Source organism: Cygnus olor, chromosome 1 (genome assembly GCF_009769625.2).
Source record: "Cygnus olor isolate bCygOlo1 chromosome 1, bCygOlo1.pri.v2, whole genome shotgun sequence".
Lineage (NCBI taxonomy): Eukaryota > Metazoa > Chordata > Aves > Anseriformes > Anatidae > Cygnus > Cygnus olor.
Genome location: NC_049169.1, coordinates 70,364,266 through 70,385,261, shown reverse-complemented (window position 1 = coordinate 70,385,261; position 20,996 = coordinate 70,364,266). Strand labels below are relative to the sequence as shown.

Sequence of the window (20,996 nt, the reverse complement as noted above, 5' to 3'; positions counted from 1 at the left end):
CAAGTCATCTTTTCAAGTGTTAGTAAAGGGGGAAAGGTACAATGATGATGCAATTTTCTTTTCATGTGGGAGGGAGCCTGTTCTTTTCTGTTTTTAACAGTATATCCAGAACTTGCAAAACAAAGGATGAAAAGTTTGCAAAATGACTGGACATCTTTTCTTTCAGTGTTTGGGTTACCTCAATATGTTGTTATAGAATCTGAATTTCCAGTAGGTAGTTGGAAGGAAAAAAAAAAGAATATTAAGGGTTTTTTTTTTTTAAGTGTTCTGTTTCAAGACTAGCAACTGAGGCATGTGAAATTGGTAAAACTTTAAAATCTGAGATGTAATCTGTAGTCTTTTTGATAATTTGATCATCTAGTGGCGGAGAAGTAGGTTAATATCTTCTCAAATTGGTAAGTACTGTGTCCCTGTGAGAAGAACTGTACTTCCAGGGTTTGGAGAAAGATGAGGGGAGGAATTTAATTGGAAAAGTGAGTGTGCATTAAGAGGCATGCACTACTAATAAAGAATTGCTATTTATTTTTTAGTATAATTTGTATTGAATCCTGTTTTGCACGATAGAGTTAGTGTATATTAGTGGCTTTCTTTCATATGTTTATGGTCATCTATTGGCTTTTGTAACAGAAATGGAATAACATTTTCTAAACTTTGACACTTTGTTGTCACGAACTCTACAGAAGTTAAAGAAAAACAATATTCCTTTCATAATATTTAATTATTGTGTTTACTAAATATCCTTTATTTGACCTTTTTTATTTTTAATGAAGAGAAAAGCTGTTTTTAACTACATATCAAGGTGACCTACTGAGCTTTTAAGCTCGTGTTTTTTAAGTTTTTTTTTTTTTTTTTTTTCAGTGGAAGTAACGGTGAGTTAAAAACAAGAAGGGGTGGGGGGAATCCAACCACATTTGAGCCAGGCAGGCCAATTTTCCATTCCAACTTATTTTTCTAATTATTTCAAGCATATATTCTGTTTTAATATTTAAGAGTTAGAGATGAATTCTTTTTTAGCATTAATGATGGTCATTTGTACGTGTTACCATACATCCTTATGACCATATATTATATATTCATAGACTTATGGTTTTGTTTGACATGTCGTATTAAATTGTTGCTGTGATGCTCAGTTACTAAGATTGTATTGGAACTTCTATTCTCGTATACTGAATTCAGAGTAGCTTTTACTACGCTGAATTGAATTTCGCTTTGTTCTCTAGTTTTTACTCTTGGAAAGCTTCTCCCTTCCTCATACAGACACCTCTCTCTAGGTTCTTGTAAAAATACATTACAGTGATTTGCTAGTAAAAAGGTTTGATATTCAGGAATGTTGGATGTTAAAAGAACAGAGGCACAAGTATTTCAGTTATTAATCTAAGTTGTTGAGATTTAAAAATTTTTAAGTGGAAATGCATTTGAAATACATATGACCATTCTATTTTACTCTTAAACATCAATTTCTTAAATTTATCCTACATAGGCTATAAAAGAAAGACCACTGTATGTCTTAGCATTCCAAAACTCTCAACAGTGGATATTTTTGTACCATTTATTTCTTTCCTTTCAAGTAAAAAATACTGCATTACATGAATAAGCAATTTACAAAAAGTAAACATATAGTTGGAGTGTCCCATTCCATAAACTATTTCCTGTCTGGAATTGATACCTCTCTATTCTTTTGAGAGAGAAACATGAAATAACAAAGCACTGTATCCATCAAGACCAAGATGAAGATAAAGATAGAGATTCCTAAATCTTAAACTGACTCAAAAAGCCGTTCGTTCGTTGTGAAATGTTAACTTTCTCTTTTTGGGAAAAAAAAAAAAAAAAGGTATTGCAATTTGTAAATGTCTTACCATATTCACAGTTGAATCATGCAATTTAATGATTTTTTGAAGGATTTTGAGCAAATTAATTGATAACTGTTTTATATTACTGCCAGAGAATAAATTCTTCTTGTAAACTTCTTTTCATGTTAACATCACCTCAGCCTTCTTCAAGATACTTCTCTGAGTAAAGAGATTCACTTGAGACTTTTTTTGAATTCATGATGAAAATATTTCACTAGGATTTTGGTACTTTTTCTCCCCTTATGGTAGTTAAGACTTCTAGAGCTACTTTCTGTTTCCTGCTTCTCTCTGGAAGTTGGTTTGTTAGCAAACTGAATCATAAAATGATCTTAAACAGAAGTTGGTAGTTATATTGGTAGTATAATTTAACTGGGGAATGGTCTCAAGGGTGGATTCACTATTTTGGTCTCTACTTCTATGATTCTAGAGGTTGTAACTATTATTGTTGTTATTTTACTATATTATTCTGAATAAAATTTAAAGCATTGAATCATGGACCTTGGGTGGAAGGGAAGTCTGGAGGTTTTCTGCTCCAGAACTCTGCTTAAAGAAGGATAAATTAGAGTAGGTTGCTAAGAGGCTTGTGTAGTTCAAGTCTGAGTATTTTCAGGGATGGAGTGTCTACAATTTCTGTGGGCAACCCTTTCCAATATCTGGTCAAAACTCACTATTCTGACTTTCTTGGATGCATCTTGTCCTGTCCCTGTGTGAGTCTGAGAACAGTCTGGCTTTTAAGAGGATTGTCTCCAACTTTATGGTCCCTAGTGCAATAAGAGTACTTTAAACATGAGAGTTAGTTATTAAAGCCTACTGTGGTCGCTTTGCTCCAGCATTTTCAGGGCAATTACTTACTGATCTTCGTTAACTAGTTAGTGGATGACAAGTCATACTTCTCTTAGCTATTTGTTGAATACAAATATATTTCCAGGGCTCCTGAGTAGCAGCAATTTGAATCAGGGTCACATAGATTGTTGATCTGGACTTGATGTTGATTGATTATATAGGTATATGCCTGGCTGTGCATAACAGAAATGTTTAATTCAAACTGCTATTTAATTCTAACTATTTTTGAGGTTTTAGGGGTGGCTTTTCTAGACAGCACAACAGATTTTCATTATATCAGCTTTATCAAAATTGTCATAGGAGTTTGTATACATTTTGTGAATGCTTTGGCCTTTTAAATGAAAAGATATTTGTGATGGAGAAAGTTTTTAGAGGGATATTAAAGAAAATTTAAAATTAATAAACTGTGTGATTCTTTTTTTATATAATGAAACAAAAACTATATTTTTTCTGTGCTCTGGTCACAAGAAATCAATTATGGTGATGACTGGAAACCTTGGAAGGACTTTCTATAAAATCTTAAATTGTTAGAATTCAGTCTTCTGAAAAAGTATCCGTTGATTCTGGAGCTGTATTTTAATATGATACTTTTGCTGGAGTTAAAATGGTCTTATTTTGAACTCATCTTTGGATACCTAGAATAAAAAAATCGGTATTATTTTAAGGAGTACCTTCTAAAAGTTGGGAGAAACTGGTAAAGATTCATGGTCAGGTAAAATCCTCTGTGAAAAAGTAAATGTTACTAAAACTGCTTATGTCAAGAGGTAACCCTCTGGAATTAAGTCCGTCTTTGTCTTGATAGAGAGTTTTTTTTGTTTGTTTGTTTTTTGTTCTTTCATGACCATAGATCTCAGTGACCAGAACACTTGGAAAACAGACTATACAGATCTTCTCTATTCAGCCTTCTAATTTGAAATATGTGCTAAAAGTGCCACTGTGGTACTTGCAGTCTTTTCTGGATGATGCTGTCCTGAGTACTTATGGTTACACATGGAATGCCCCTGTGGTCTGGTATAGAGACAAAAATGGTCCGTGCATGTGGTAGATTTCTACCTCAGGAAATACTCTGAAGTAAAACTCAACAATTATTTCAGAATCACAAGCAGAGTAGTATTTTAGACGTTGGCCTGGGGTTGACACCTTTTTATTGCTCTAGGTGAAAACACTTCCGTTCTGATTTTTATTAATTCTTTCCTATGCATAAATGCACACCAATTAGTGGTAGTTTTACATATGTATACATGAGTTGAGGAGCAACAAATGAAAATTGTGCACTTTCTATCTAATATTGCACTTTTTTTCCCCCCCTGCTACTAATTTTGTTCTTTCCAGTCTGTTTTAGAATTTAGAAACTAGAACAGTTCAGATGGAAGGGATCTTCAAAGATCAAGTCCAACTACATGACCACTTCAGGGCAAAAAAAAAAAAAAACAAAAAAAAACAAAAAAACCCGTTACTAAGAGCATTATCCTAATGCCTCTTGAACACTGACAGGCATGGGGCATTGACAGTCTCTCTAGAAAGCCTGTTCCAGTGTTTGATCACCTGACAGAGAAATTTTTTCCTAATGTCCAGTCTGAAAACGTTCCCTGTCACAGCTTTGTGTCGTTCCCTCGCATCCTGTCACTGGTGACCAGGGAGCAGAGACCGGCACCTCCCTCTGCACTCCCCTCCTCAGAGAGCTGCAGGGAGCAGTGAGGTCACCTCTCGGCTCCTTTTCTCCAGACAAGGAAACCCACGTGTCCTCAGCCTCTCCTCACAGGACATGCCTGCCAGCCCTCGTACCAGCTTTGTTGCCTTCCTCTAGACACTTTCAAGGACCTTAACATCCGTTTTATATCGTGAAGTCCAGAACTACACACAATATTCAAGATGAAGATGCACCAATGCTAAGTATAGTGGGAGAATCACCTCTTTTGGCTGGCCATGCTGTGTTTAATACATCCCAAAATGCAGTGTGCCCTCTTGGCTGCCAGGGCACACTGCTGCCTTGTGCTGAGCCTGCTGTCAGCTCGCACCCCCAGGTCCCTTTCTGCTGAGTTTTCTGCAGTCTATCTCCTTTTGTTCTTTGTCACTCACATAATACCATTATAAATTACTTTAGTGTACCGTACCTTTTAAAAATAAATTTCTTAATAGCTTTTCAGAGATCACCTTTCATAGAATATTTTACTAGTTTTCTGATGTTAGTTTCTTCTAGGTTATGTTTGAGCAATTGCCAGTTCTTGAGTAGATTTTCCATACAAGACTGTCATGTTTTTCTTCCTGTCTTAGGTGAAATTGAAAAAACAGTCCCTACCTTCTCTGTAGGGAGCTATCAGAGCTTCTTCTTTTGTGTGAAAATGGAGCTATTACTTTCTTCTTTTTTGTGAATCCGTATCAATCTAGGGTAATTAAATGGACTTGGAATTTGCACTTTGTTGCCTTTTTTTCTTGCTTTAAGCATTGTTTAAAACAAAGCAAGCTGTATGCTGAAGATGAGGACCCACAAGTTCTTTAAAAAAAAAAAAAAAAAGTTACATTGATTCAGCAGATTATCTTAAATTCCATAAATAATAGGTATTAGAGATTTTTTGCTCATATTGTTCAGTACCTTTCAGATGAGAGTATGGTTTGTGAATAATATCTTTATTTTAATTTCCTTATTAAGGACTATAGGCAAGGAAAGAAGAACTTTTGTTTATGATTGTATATAATTGAAAAATTTTTGAAGATTTACTATACTTATAAAAGGTGTATGTATTGGTGTTTAATCTTATACTGTGGTTTATTTTCTTCTAAAAGTGTTTCTTAAGATTGGGAAAGGCAGTTATAGAAGTCTTGTAGATGGCATAAGTTGTTCTTATTACAGTAAACTGGTATAATTGCTGCAGCTTTTGCATCCACTGTTTTATTACATACAGCACTGTATTACGTGGAAACACTATTATTTCAAAAATAGTTACGAAGTTAGATGTGAAATATATATGACGTAGAATCTTATTTGCTTCTTACAGGATCTGGACATTTCAGATCGGAGCTGACTCCCGAGAAAAGAACTTAGGGGTGAAGTTTTTTTTGTAAGTTTTTATGAATCTTAAATTCACTCTGGGAATGGATTGAAAAAATTGAGCTATTTACTTTTATTTTACATATCTTATTTTGTGCAAATCAGTGTTTGACTTTTGTAACGTTTCCTAATGTGCTGTTCTCAGTTCTAAGTCTTGAAAACTTCTAGAGACACTTTGGGATAAATGAATAGATGAACAGGAAAAGAAAATTCTGTTTGTCTCATCTAGTGCTTGACTATAATCACTTTGTTTGACTAGACTCCTTGCAGATATTCTAAACTTGACTGTATATATGGCCTTAAAGAACATGATGTAATGCTTAATGTAGATGTGCTTTTGGGTGTGGTTGTGTCCTCCTGAGGACTCCCAAACTAAATTTTTCCATGATTCCTTGAATATATTCAACTGTACTTCATTTGGGCTGTGGAAAAGAGTCTTACACAGGCTGTCATATTTTCTTAACAGCTACATAGATTTCAATTGAATCAGTTGTAATATAAGCAACTACTACTGTAAAATAGGTGGCTTTGCATCTGATTTCTTACTTCATTATCTTTTTATTTAAAAAAAAAAAAAAAAGTTTTAAGCCAGTGCTGGGATTGCAACGAACCTCAGTTACTGGGAGTAAGTTCCTGTGACCTGTTCTGTGTTGTGTTCTTCCCCTGAGCCCCCTTGAATGTAGCAGGGATCAGTTAAAGGACTGGATACACTGTATAATCAAATCCAGGCACCAATTGCTGTATTATTGTGCCTTTCATTGATGAAGTGCAAACTGATTCATGGTGGTGGATATTTCTTACATCCCATTATATGACTAAATACACATTGGCATTTTGTTTATACCTATTTTTCACGATCTCATGATGAAGGTAGTACATACAGCCCTTGAACATTTTTGTATGGAATGGTATTGTCCATCTGATTGAAGGATAAAAAGGCAGTTCTTTTGATTAAAAGAGCAAAATACTCTTGTTTCAGCCTCAGCCTACCATCTTTGATGTAACACATTCAGTCAACAACAGTCCCTTCTAAACATTCTTTGAGAACTGGCATGTACAGATACACGTCTGTAGGCCTACAGAGATTTAGATGCTCAACCATAAGGAAAAGAAAGTAAGCTTTCTTTTTCTCATGTAGCATTAAATTAAGCCTTGCATCTGTGATCTCCTGTTGTGTTGTACTTATATAGGACACACGTTTTTCTATTAATTTGCTTTTGGCAGCAGCTCATTAATTTGAGTAATATTAAATTATACTTTCCAAAGTCTTTAGCTTTCTTTTTCTGGAAATTTTAAAGCTGTTTGCCTTTTATTGTGATTAAAAGTGCTACCAGACTTGGGAGGGGAAGAAAAAATTGAACTGAGAAGCATAAACCCCCCTACCTTTCCAAAAGTAGAAAATTTAATTGAATTTCCATTTTTTTGGGGGGGACGTTTCATTATCTGAAGAGACAAAAAGCTTGTATTTCTTCTTAAAATATCATCCTAGTGTTTACCTTTGATTCCAGCCAGAAGACTTAGATACCTCATTAAATAATTGTAGCTTATTCAAAGTAATGAGTACTCAACTTGAGATAGCTAGATATTTCTTAATAGTAGAAGAGTTTTGAGTATCTCTGAAACAATTACTAATTTATTAGTCATGCTTTAGGCATAAACATTGAATTTCTCATGGAAGTCTTGTGTAAATTTTTTTTTTAATTCCAACATCTTTTTTCTTAAAGATCACATTTATTGCAACTACTAATACAGTCAAAGTTTTCAAATTGAAAAATGGTCATAAATATTACTCTGGTCTTAGGTCCTCATGGTGTTGTTGATGTTTGCCTCTGGTTAAGTGTATACTTTGCTTCTTAGAAACAGATGATAAATACTGAAATTTTAATGCAGAATGTAGGAGCTGTAATGTGCTTTCCTGTTTAAAACAAGCAATACTGAATTATTTTTCTGTAATGTTACTGTGAACTCTTTATTGAATAAATAACAAACAACTAAGTGAATGTTAACCACATGGATCATGCTATCTTTGTAGGAATTTTTTCCATTCAATTTTACTGTATAGCCAGCTATACAGTAAATCTGCAGAAGCTTTTCATTACAAACAACATACTGCTATGAGGCAAATTACAGAATTGGAAATTACAAAAATAAAACACTAAAAGGGTTGAACTCTTCAGCGATTTAAAGAATTGAGCATTATTGCATCATGTAGTTTCATTCTTTTTGAAGAAAAAAGTGAAAAATCACCTATATTTCAGTACCTTGTTAAACCTGTGATTTGTAGGAATTGATACCTGACAGAGATGCCAGAGGAATTTGGCCTTAAAACAAGGAATGAGCAAACCCCTCAGAACAACCCCCCACCCCGCCAATTCTGCTAGTAGCACTTGTTTAGTTTGTTTTGACAATGGTCTTTGGTAATGTTTATATTGTTCTTCGTACTGAGTTCCTGTCCATAGTAAATGAAATACATTGCTGTGATTATGATCTGAGTGTTATTAAACAAATTGCTTTCAGCGCTGAGATCTCAAGCAGGAGTGAAGTAAGAAATTAAAATTTTCTTAAAACAAACAAAAGCCTTTCCGGATAGTCTAAAGTTACTTTAATTTCCAATTTCCAAACATTCATATTCTGTTCTTTTTGGAGATGTGTGTCCTTTGGGGATACGTATATTCTTTAATCAGAAATTTCTAACACATGACTTAGTAGCTACTCTAAGTTGTTAAGATACCATATGCTTATTGTGGAGTTCTAATGGGTATAGATCAGGAGAAGAGCAGAAAAAGAGGTTGTTCTCATTTTAAAATTGCCCATGGGTGTTTGGAGTTTTTGCAGAAGAGCTGTGAGGAGAAGTTAACGTGAGCTGGTTTGAAATTTTTCAATAAGAAGTGTATCATCTGTTCTGCTCTTTGTCACAGCATCTGTGATGCTTTCTATATGTATGCTTTATAAATGTATATATGTAGTATATATGCTTTCTAAATGACTATTTTTTTTGCTTCTCGTACATATCTTGGATAGGCTTTTTGGAGCCTGCAGTTTCGGCCAAAGATTTGTTCTTCAAATAATGCAGTCTATGTTATGTCCGGTGAAGAAACAGCTAATAAGCCTGTCCTAGATTGAGCACATTGAATGAGTCATTTAGTAAGCAAAAACAGGCAAGTAAAACTGATATGTTGTCATAGGTAGGGGTTAACCACCAGCTGTATTTGCCAGAAGTAAAAATGCTGCAGCCCCACCCTCAGCCAGCTCCACGCATACTGTTCTGACAAAACAAACAGCAATATGCTCTGTAAGTTGTTTCTTTAAAATGTACAAAATTCTGCAAGTAAGATAACTACTTACTCGTTACTGACTAGGTAGTTGTGTCCAGTTGAAGGTACCTGGCAAAATTAGCGGTGTCTGTTACTGAAGCAAACGTATTTGATTTATCAGGTAATAAATCAGGACTTGATTAATTTGAATTCTTACTGATCAAAGGTAAACTTTTAAGTGAATGAAGAATCTTTTTGTTCAATTTTTGGTGTCTCTACCACTTCTGGATATGAAGAAAACAGATTTCTGGTGGGATTACAACAGTCCTTCTCCTAACAGCAGGAGAGGGGAAGATAGTCTTTTTTCTGTTATTCTTTGTGAAAGACCACTCATCTTCCTGTATATAAAAACATGACTTTGGTCTGTGTATTAGGTAAGTGCATTTCACAAAGTTCTTGTGACATATGTTAAGCTGATGGTCAAGCTTGGGTGGCTGCATTTTGTATAGGAAAGCTTGCAAGCATCTCAGATATACATATCTGTCTGTATTTGAATACATTAATCATGCTTTGTTATCTGTCAGTCGTAGAGAATGAAGCCCTGAGCAACCTGATCAGTGTTGGCTCTACTTTGAGCAGGAGCTTGGATGAGATAACTTGCTGAGGTCCCTTCTGGTCTAGTTTTGTATATTTTGAATATTGTATGATTTGGTGATTACAAACCCGGTCATAAAATCTAATCTTCACTGAAAATGAAGTGGCTTACATTTTCGTAATCCATGGGAAGTTTTTTTCTTTTCACAGGAGTGTGACTCTGGGGAGCTTCTCAAGCTTTGTAGGACATGACTGGAGAACTGAAATGTTTTGGAAATGGCCTGGGCTATGTTACCTACTGTGCTTTTTCCAACCGTAATTTCTATGAATCTGTAATTTTGAGGTTGATTTCTTGTTGCCCAATTTCACAGTTACTTAATTCCAGTATCAGACATACTTTAAGAGGCCACATTTAGTCATGGTAAGAGTGTGTGGGTTGTTTTTTTTAAGTCCTTCTTTAGATTGTCAGTACTTAATGTATTATTTCCTATTTTGATGCTGCAAATAATGTTCTTAGTCTGTGAGAAAGGAAAAGTTTGATATCCCATCTTAAAATAGCCTGATTTAAAAAATGCTTCTACTAAAGCTGTTGCAGTTCACTGTCAAGTCTTAGGCTAGTTATGCAGCTTATTAATACCAGCATTGTGTTTCCATCACAAGAATAGGGAGTAGCATTGAGAAATCGTATATTTGGGGATACTTTGAGCATTGTTATCAGCTAAGCTTGCAATGAATTATTCAAATATTTTTAGAGCTAAATGAACATGTACTTTCAAGGTTGAAAGACTCCTAAAAGTTGGCTTGATTAATTTTTTTCAGTGTGGTTCTTAAAGTATTGGAATGGTCCTGTTTCCTACTTCTTGCAGAAAGCACACTTTTATGCAAGAGGTAGCATTTTTGGAAAGACAGTATCTCCCAGTGATAGCTCTGGAAAAATCAGAGAATCAGAATATCCTAAGTGGGAAGGGACCCAAAAGGATCATTGAGTCCAACTCCTGGCTCCACACAGAACCACCCAAATATCAGACCATATGTCTGATATCATATGCAGCATTGTCCAAATGCTTCTCAAACTCTTGACAGGTTTGATGTCACTTCCCTGGGGAGCCTGTTCCAGTGCCTGACCATCCTCTCAGTTAAGAATCTTTTCTTAATATCCAACCTGAACCTCTTTGACGTAGATTCATGCCGTTCCCTCACGTCCTGTCACTGGTCACTAGAGAGAAGAGATCTATGCCTGTCCTTCTGCTTACCCTCGTGAGCTGTGGGCCAACATGAGGTCTCCCCTCAGTCTCCTCTCCTCCAGGCTGAACAATCAAAGTGACTTGCCCTCTAGACCCTTCACCATCTTTGTAGCCCTCCTTTGGGCACCCTCTAATAGTTGTATGTGCATATATTGTGGTGCCCAAGACTGCACACGGTACTCAAGGTGAGGCCACACCAGTGCAGAGCAGAGTGGGACAGTCGCTTCCCTCGATGGGTTAGCAATGCTGTTCTTGATGCACCCCAGGATATGGTTGTCTCTTTTAGCTGACAGGGCACACTCACTCATATTCAACTTTCCATTGACCAAAACCCCCAGGTCCCTTTCTGCTGAGCTGCTCTCCAGTCTCTCATCCCACAGTTTGTACATACAATCCAGGGTTGCCCCATCCCAGGTGCAGGATCCAGCACTGGCTCTTGTTAAACTTCGTATCTTTGGTGATTGCCTAGCTACCCAACCACCTTCTCCGTCAAAACCAAACAAAGACCTTTGCAGTCCTTAAAAAGACTAGTATTTCTTATAACCAGAAATGAATATTGGACCATATTCTATTTTAATTTAACCAGATCTATCTACTCACATTTTAAGTGTTGATTTAATAAATTCATCAATAAGAACTTGAAAATAAATTTGTTAAAATTTGAAAGATGTGTGTTTGATATTTTTCTAGTAATGTTTCTCAACAGTGGATATAAACTGTAAGTGTCCACTTTTGACACTAATTTGGAGATATAAAACCTTTTGAATTCTTCTGTTTGAGTGTGTTTTCACAGTGTTACGTTTCTCCAGATCATAATCTATTTTAACTGAAATAAATTAAATTTGTATATGTTTTGACACTTTATAAAAATTTTCTTTGGATTGTCCTTCATTCATATATTATGATTTTTTATTAAGAGCTTATACTTATACATGGCTTTTCATGGAAGTTTATAATATCTTGAGTTACTTTCATTAGCTGAGTTACTCTGCATTTTTGCAAAAGGAATGGCAGTTTAACTATAAATATATCAAAATGCCACAGAATTCAGGGCTAAAACTCAAAAATGCCGACCAGTTTGTAAAATCTAAATCAGCCCCTCCATGAAACATAGGGAAGGACCTCTGTGGTAACAGAAAAATTTCCAGAAATTCACCACAGGCTTTTTCTAAACTGCAGTTTGTGCTGATGCTGCCAGACAGCTAAGAAAAAAAATGGGAAAAGCAGGAAACATTTTTGAATTTAATCACAGTACTGATTTGGTAAAGCAGCTTAGAATAAAAATAAAATAAAAAAAACAACCTTCGTTAACATGAGTACAGAACTACAAAGTACAATGTAGATTTTGATTCCATTAAATTGGCTCACGCTCATTACTAGTGAAGAAAATTCTTCATTTGGAATCTGATGGTCAGAAATCCTGCTTTTTTTTTTTTTATTATTATTGTTATCCAGATGAATTAGATTATCGGTTGGTTTCAGTACCATTTATTGAGGTACTGGGGTCTTGACTGCAAAGCTTGAGAGCAGTAGACATAACTTTTAAAGTAACTCTTCCTATTTTTCTATCTTGAAAAGCATTTGCTACATTCTTATCTTGAAAGATCTTCAGCAATATTGGTTGGCAGTGCTTATCTTTTCCCTTGAAGATTTTCAAATTCCATCTCAAAAATACAAAGTTTTGTTACTTATCTTGATCAATAAAAACATGCTTCTTAAAAGGGATCTTGAAGTTCTAGCCCTTGTATTCTGAGTGAAAATATTCCGCTTTAGGTCATTTGATCTTTTGTTGAACTTGTGAATTTGAAAGATTTCAGGCAACTTGTTATAATTACTTATCTCTGTGATAGAATTAATGAAAGATGGAATCTTCTTTCTAAATGAGAAGGTGGTGATTTTAGGAAGAGTACATAGATGAGCTAGGAAGCAATTTGAGCTAGGAAGCAATTGTATCTAAGTGAAGATCTTTACTCATCTGTCATTTAATTGAGGTACAATATACGAGTCATTCATTTCTTTAGATTCCTAGTTGATATAAAATCAACATGTTTCTCTTATGAAACTGATCAATGCAATGTACCCAATTTCCTATAGTGCAGAATGCTGTATTACTTCATGCTGATGGTTTTTAGGATTTGACTGCTATAACTTATTCTACCTGACTCTGTGCTTTAAAATTAATACCGTAACTTTTGTTTTACAATATTTTTATTGTTATTTTATGAGTAAACAGGATATAACTGTTTAGTGGTTTTGTTTTTGTTTTTAAATCAGTTTTTTTTTTTTTTTTTTTTTTTACTATTTTCTAGTACCATTTGAAAGATGGATGATGATGATTTTGGAGGATTCGAGGTATGTTATTTTGATGACAATTTTGGTATTTAACTATTTACACAAACAGCTTTGGCAGTATTCTTTTTAAGAAATGTGTTACGCCTGTGCTTCTGTTAATTATAACCTAATGAAAATGTCAAATTGAATTAAATAGTTGCATACTTCAGTAATATTTTATTCTTGTGTAGAACAGAAATAGGGGATGATAAATTCATTAAAAAACTTTAATTGTAAATGTTATATTCTCAAGTATAAATCTTTTTAAACTAGATTTCAGTTCTTAAATGTAACTGATATTTGTTTGCTAATAAACATGTCTTTCTATGCACATCAAACATCTGGTCTATTGTGCTTCTACATTTGTTTCATTTCTCTGATATTCAATTATCTAGTTGACAGCTTTTCTCCCTTTCTAACTGAGGCCTTTCTTGTATGTGCTTTATAGATGGTTTATATTTGACTCAACTCTCTGTAGTGTTCTGATAAGTAATAAGATGCATGCTCAGTGTAGTTAAATAGCTTAGAAACTTAAGTTCTTGTTCTGCTTTACACTAGGAAAATATGCCTGAAAATTTTAGTAGATAAATGTATTTTTTTTTAAATAAGAGTATATAGCATTTTGTAAGAAAATAACACTTTTTCCCTGTTTGTAGGCAGCAGAGAGCTATGAGTATGGAAATGGTGAAAAGCAGACTACATCTCCTGCTATTTCTTGGGCAGCATTTCCTACAGGTATTGATTTAAAAGAAAAAAAAAAAATCTGTAACGAAGTTCTTAGTAAGGTATTACTGTCCTGTATTCATTGTAAATACTAGTACCCAGAAGGGGATATAAACACGATAAAATTGTGGACAGCAGTGAAAGCTAGGCGTAAGAATGTTCCAGAGTAATTATTTTGGGAAGCTGTACTTCTCAAAAATGCACTTTAAGAAATACAAGTGAGAAAGATAAGTACAGTTTATCCAGTTCAAAGGCTGATAGGCCCTTAAGACAATTAGGGAAGAAGAAGAAGAAATGGAACTGCTCAAAGGATGTTCTGAATTTTGAGCATGGAAAGTCTGTTGGAAGGTTTTTTAATGTAAAGAGACATAGAATGTTATAAACTAAACTACTTTACCATTGTAAAACCTAACTTGGCTTCTCTAAAAGAAAAACCCTGTTTGTACCAATGTACAGGTGAATTATTAGATGATGTTCTAATTAAAAATTGTTTAGTCTTAATTTGCAAAGCAGACTGTATTCTGAAGTGTCTGATATGGTTGAAATTTTTATTCCTTGTTTGTTAACACTAATATGTGAACCAAAGCTTCTTTAAAACTTAAAGTTCTACTGTGTGAAGTTCTGAGAGAAGGGAAAATAAATATGTATGAAACTTCTTTTTTTTTCTGTAGATCACACTGAAGTCTAAAGGCATTCCAAATTTAGGAAAGAATGCTATTCCTCTATTTGAAAAACATAGGGAATCTTTCCTTTGCAAAGACACAACATAGTACTTTGTCTAGTAGTTAGAAGTTAAAATATTTTTTCTGTTCCAACTTGAGTCTTCTATGATTTTGTGAAATGTATTCATTTTAAATCTCAAAATTTTCACTAGTGAGATGTCTTCAGGGTGGAAGATAAAAAGGTAGGAAATTAACTTGCTTTAATATTAGTTTACACTAACAATTTCCACAAAGTTTTAAATAAAGAAAAACTCCTATAGAATAAGTCAGATATGTATATTTAAACTATCATCAGTTATTAACTAGATTCATAATGATATAATTTAATACTGATTTGCACTTGGTATATACTCATTAGTGGTATGATGGGTTGCTAAAGGTAAATGAGAGTAAAAGATAGCTTGAATCACGCAAACTTACTTCTGAGCTTACTCATCATAGAGGCTGGACATCTAAGCAATCCTTGGGGAAAACAGTGAGAGTACTGGTGTAGCAGGAAAAGGTAAATAAAGACCTTCAGGAAAAAAAAAATTCCATCATAAATATCATAAATGTATATTATATAATCATATATATCAATGCGATGCGATATGTAAATATATATTGTATCTTATGATATGTATGATGTAATATTAGAACAATATATCATACATTCATATATTATATAATGATATATAAACTATATATATCGTACTATAATAATTTCTAAGTGTTATTCTATTATAATTGTCTTACGTAGAATTGTAAATGTATATGGCTGAGTCCCTGGAACAGCAGCGAAATAATAAATATTTTAATGTTGAAACACTCTCTCATACTTTTTGCCTCTCTTCCATAGTTGGTGTGCTTCCTTCAGTTTACCAGAGTATAATTTTCTTCTGGTAGCTACATGGGATGATTAGATGACGCTGTTCCTGACTCGTTTCGTAGTTTCCCTAGCCATAGACTTAAAAAGAGAGACTGGCCTATCTCTGATATTTCAAATCATGTTTAGTCATATGAGAAGAACGAAGTTGTAAGACATTTTCAATGGAACACTCACTCACTTAATTCCAGTTACTAAATGTAAATGGAAATTAAGTGCCTATAGTTCTTAGCTAGTTCCTAAAAACCTTTCTACGCATCTTCTGTAGATTATTCTGCAGTTCTCCAATCTGTGTAACTTTACAGGATCAGCTGCAGGAGGTTGTAGTTTTTTGTGAAAACCGTTGAGTAAATGGAAGACTTTTATCTCTATCATAAGTGCACTTGACTATTTTGTGTTAGACAAGTGTTAATCAAGTGCACTTGACTATTTTGTGTATATTCATCTTAGAATAAACATTCTTATGCTACCAGAAACACCGTAAAGTAGCATGGCTTTTTATTACCATTTTTAATTTTGGTTTATATATTTCAGTATACCAAATCATTTGTGCTAAAACTTTGTACTGAAACAACAGAATAGGGTTTTCCCAGCACACAGTGGGCACCAAGACAGTTTTAAATCATTTACCTGGAAGTGGTATTGATTTAAAAATAAGCCATTCCAAGTTGGTCAGAAAATTATTGCTTCAGATTGGATAATTTATCTTTATTCAATATTTTTAATTTGAATAAATATTCATACACAGAAACAGTTCATTCTGTTGCCATTTGTTTCAGTTACACATCAGTGATGACAATGTTTCTTTTGTAACAACAACAGCAATTAAAAATTGCTTAAGATTAACTTTATAACAGAGGGAATTATAGAAAGGACTCTGTCACTTGCATTCTGTTTACAGTCAATGACTGTAGGTTAACAACTGGTTATGCAGCCAGTGCTGGCCAACATAGTTTTGGTTTCTATGACTATGGGGCCATTTCTGAGGATTGATGACGTCTTGGAAGAGACAGAATTTACCCAAGTAATGCAAAGTGCATCTCTCAACATACTTCCAACTCTTTTTTTTTTTTTTTTTTAAACAAAAAAACCCTTTAAACTAGGAAATAAGGAGGGAGAGACTGACTGAGTGACCAAGTGAGAAAATGGTGGATAGAGTTGGCAAGCAAAGGTTCTGGCTTGACGGGAGTAGAAGAGAAACTGTACTCAACAAAACAAGGCTGAAAGAGGATCACTGCAAGTGTACACACAAATAAGAACATAAGACAACATAAGACATGGGACAGCATTATGGGGAAAAATCTCATGTTTCTGGGAAACAAGCACAACTGGACACCTCTCTGAAGTGACCTGTACATCAAAACACACTGCATGGGGAACAAAAGGGGAATTAGAAGTCTGTGCATTGGGATCATAAAAACATGATAAGGATATGCCACATGACTGAAATGCTGCAACGGATACACGTATGCCTTTTAAGAAGCAAAGGCCAGGACAAGGAGTTGCCCTTGATATAGGAGAGCAGCTGGAAGGCACAGAGCTCTGTTTTGAGGGAGGTGATCAGTCAAGAACTGTTAGGGTCAGGATTAGTGGGCAGGCCAGCATAGCTGACATGGCTGCATCTGCCTGCTGTAGATGAGGCCTTCTTCAGATATCTGGAAGAAGCTTCACCTTTGCAGGCCCTGGTCCTCATGGGGAATGTTAAGCACCCCAGGATCTGCTGGAAGGACAACACAGCAGGGCACAAGCAATCCAGGAGACCTTTAGTGTAAGAAAAGTATAATATAGGTTCGATACGAGAGTATTTTTTTTTAATTATGCCTTAACAGGATCTCTGACAATATTATTGCATACAAGCTATATCTCTAACAACATTCCTTTGCAATTTGTTTTAGAATTAGGCTTCTGACAAGGCCTATGTATACTTTTTCATATTTTTTAAAATATGTTGGGAATGATTTCTCAGTTTCTGTATGTTGTGTAGTCATTTGAATACTGAAAGACTTTCTTTTAATGCTCAACTAAATGGCTACAGAATTTGGTGGCTGTTATAAAGTTTACATAAGAATTTAGGAAATTAATATTTCCCTATGTCCTTAGACTTCAGATATTGGAATAGTATTTCTACTTATTTTCTAGAATAGATTCCCTTTGGAAGAATAAAACTTGGAGAAGAGCTTTTTGCAACAAACTGTAAGATAGCATCTTGAAAGATTTTAAGATTTTTTTCGTTATATTTTGATCTACTGCTGTAAACTGGTACATGTAGAGAAGCAGCCTTAAACTTCATCACTGAAGATAAATAATTTTTCTTGTGCAGGCAAGGATTGCAGACTGTTACTGACCTCTGCTTCTATTAATAAACTGCATGACTTTGTCAGTTCTTACATACAAACGTATTGTAGAATATTTTTAATGTGAAGTCAAAGGTCCATAAATTATCAGTTCAGCTCTGGCAGCCATTTATATCTGCATCTTATATCAGCCTTCTTGGGTATATGACTTTTGACATACCTGTAACTGAATACGTGCTCCTTTCCTTTATAATACTGTAGCTTTAATCAATGAACAATATATATTTTCTTTGGAAATTCATCAGGACTGCAGAACTACTGCATAGCTTACTTGAAGCTAAAGGATGTGTATAGAATCAGGGCACAATACTGTGGAAGGATAAATTTTTTGTTAATATCAGAGTGGCTGTCTATCATAGCAGGTGGTGTAGCAATTGATGATGACAGGATCTGTAAAGTGGCTTTGAGTTCATATCCATACTAATGAGCTTCAGGACTTTTACTGCAGACTAATTGCAGCCTGGTTCTGTGCACTTGAAGGTCCATTAGCTACTGGAATGCAGTCTAGCAGTTTTATCAGAGGGAAGTCTTTGTTTCGGGGGTTCTGAACCTGTTCCGTTATGATAACAGTGGTATGGTGAGCAGGAAAGAGGGAAAGGTCATCTCCAAAAGCACATTTTGAGCTGAGCTAAAATACTAATACAATTCCATCAAGTGTATATGCAAGTAGAATGAATTAAGAGAGCTTGAATTAGACAGCAAATGTAATTCGAGTTTAACATGTAAGTTCTTAATATTGCTGAAAGTGAAAGGAAGGCTTTTTACATATTTATTTAAAAAAAAAAAGGAAAGAAAGGCTGAATGATACTTTGGAGACTTGCCTTAATTTCTTGTCTTCTGCAAGGTCATGTCTTTAGTTGAACCAGTTTAAACCAGAGGTGGTCACCCATTGTTGCTCCTCACTTCTCAGTCTTTCTTTTGACAAGTTAGGAGTTTTTCTTCCCCCTCAAAATGCTGAGCAATCATTATTGTGACTGAAATCACTGAAAACTCAGTTTGATTAAAAATCTTATTATTTTATAATAATATAATATATATAATATAATATATATCATATATATATTGTTATATTATTGTTAAAATCATATTATCTGAAAAAATAAGTGTTATATCTAGTGTTGGAAACCCAAAATATTTGAGTACATTAAGCATTAATCTCGGAGTCCCCATTTCTTGTTCATAACAGTTTTTTGTTTTTTTTTTTAAACTTCTGTGATAAATTATTTACGTGAGCAATGTCTATACCATAATGATCATGACCAAAGGATAAATGAGGATCAGAGTCATGTTAGGTTTTCATTTTTGAGTTAATACTTTTCATAAGCAGCTCGTCTGCTCAGTCAGAATTACCTGGTGCATTACTTTAGTTGATGTTCCATCTGTTGGAAACAGATTTCAAACTGGAGTTCAGGGTATTAAGTGATAGCATAAAACCGAGACCCTGTTGATTTTTTTTTTAAACTTTTTTTTAGGAGCTAAAAAGGTAGTCTTCTGTTATCTCCTCTGTTACTTGAACTAACAGAGTAGGTAATTGCTTTAGGAAGCTGCATTTTCTTTGTCAACAGGCATTCACTTTTGGAAGGGGAGGGAAAAGATGAATAGAATACTTTAGTGGATTTCACAGGTACCTTGAGGTACATAAAGGAAGCCTAAAAAGTCACATTTAAGGTTCTGAAGAAGAGTTAAAGATGCTGTTCTGTCCCAGTCCTGTTTTGTTTTGTCCTGGTTACCTAAACTGGATCCTTTTCTTTTTGCTGAATTATTCCTCTCTAGGCTTTTTATTCAGTTTCTATTTTATGTTTTTCTCCTCTCCAACCCACTGTTGCTGCAATTAGGATCCTGATATTTTTCTGTCTGGTGGTCTGTTTTCTTTCTTCTTTTTGGTAGATAAAGGTTTGCATGTTCCTCTATCTTTACCTGAATCCCACAGCTGGGGAGGTAAAGGAGATGGGACACAGCATATCTGGTTTCAAGGAATAGATTGTCATTTTGAATGCCACTAGTTGAATGTATATGCTTGTTTGCTTTGTGTATGTGTACTTCATTAAACAGTGATATTGAGGGGCCTTGCTCAGTGGTAGTGGAATCTACAGTTCACCAGATGTATTAATGATAATGAGTGGCTTCTTCTAAAGCAACTGCATATACATTTTGTTTGCACAGAAGTACTTGTCTATAGCAGAAAGGTCTCTTGTCAGAAATTTCAGGTTTGCATTATCAACATGTCACTACATGATTTCAGAGAAAATGTCAGACTTAATAGTTCTTTTGTTTCATAAAATATTTAACAGACGTGGCTGCTCAGGCTGAAACAAATATTTAGTGTGAAGAACTGGACAAATGCAGTGTTGTCAATTTCATCTCTGTATAGCATGATGAGTCACTAGCTGTATTAGGAAGTTTTGTTAAGTAACATTTTAACCTTTTTCAGATTCTTAATGTAAACATTTTTTCCTCTTCTATAAAGGCATACCTGTAGCTGGCCATATAAAAGATTGTGGGATTTTGTTATTACATTAAAAATGTATGCAAAGCTTTCTCTTCTCCTTTTTCTTAGTGTGTATCTGAGTCTGTCATAAAAATGCTCCAGTTTCTGTAGTGATGGGTTGATAATGATCCTCTGTACAGTTTTTTTATGGCATAACTGGAAATTTCTATGAAAGAACTTACACTCCAGTATTAATTACATTTAAGCTTTATTTTACTTGTTGCTACTGTGTTGTGGTTTAGCCCGGCTGGCAGCCAAACACCACACAGCCGTTCGCTCACCCTCCCCCCTCCCTCTCCGGGATGGGGGAGAGAAATGGGAAAGTGAAGTCTGTGAGTTGAGATAAAGACAGTTTATTAAGACAGGAAAATAATAACAATAATAATAATAATAACAGTATTAATAATAATAATGTGTATGAAATAAGTGATGCACAATGCAATTGCTCACCACCCGTTGATCGATGCCCAGCCTATCCCTGAGCAGCCGGCCCCCCCTCCCCCCCCCGGCTAGCCACCCCTATATATTGTTCAGCATGACGTCAGATGGTATGGAATACCCCTTTGTCCAGTTTGGGTCAGCTGTCCTGGGTCTGTCCCCTCCCAACTCCTGCTGCATCCCTAGCCTGCTCGCTAGCAGGACAGAGCGAGAAGCTGAAAAGTCCTTGGCTTGGTGTAAG

The 20,996-nt window shown here is 34.9% G+C and overlaps 1 protein-coding gene across 2 annotated transcripts in view; it reads left to right on the top strand.

The window, feature by feature from the left end:
- Positions 1–20,996, top strand: part of CCDC91 (coiled-coil domain containing 91) — a 165,849-nt gene that overhangs the window by 14,081 nt on the left and 130,772 nt on the right. For both annotated transcript variants that reach the window (XM_040545004.1, XM_040545006.1), the window contains exons 3-5: positions 5,690–5,751; positions 13,144–13,186; positions 13,822–13,900. In XM_040545004.1, the coding sequence (XP_040400938.1) occupies positions 13,157–13,186; positions 13,822–13,900 (109 nt within the window). In that variant the 5' untranslated portion in view covers positions 5,690–5,751; positions 13,144–13,156. The remainder of the gene's footprint in view (positions 1–5,689; positions 5,752–13,143; positions 13,187–13,821; positions 13,901–20,996) is intronic.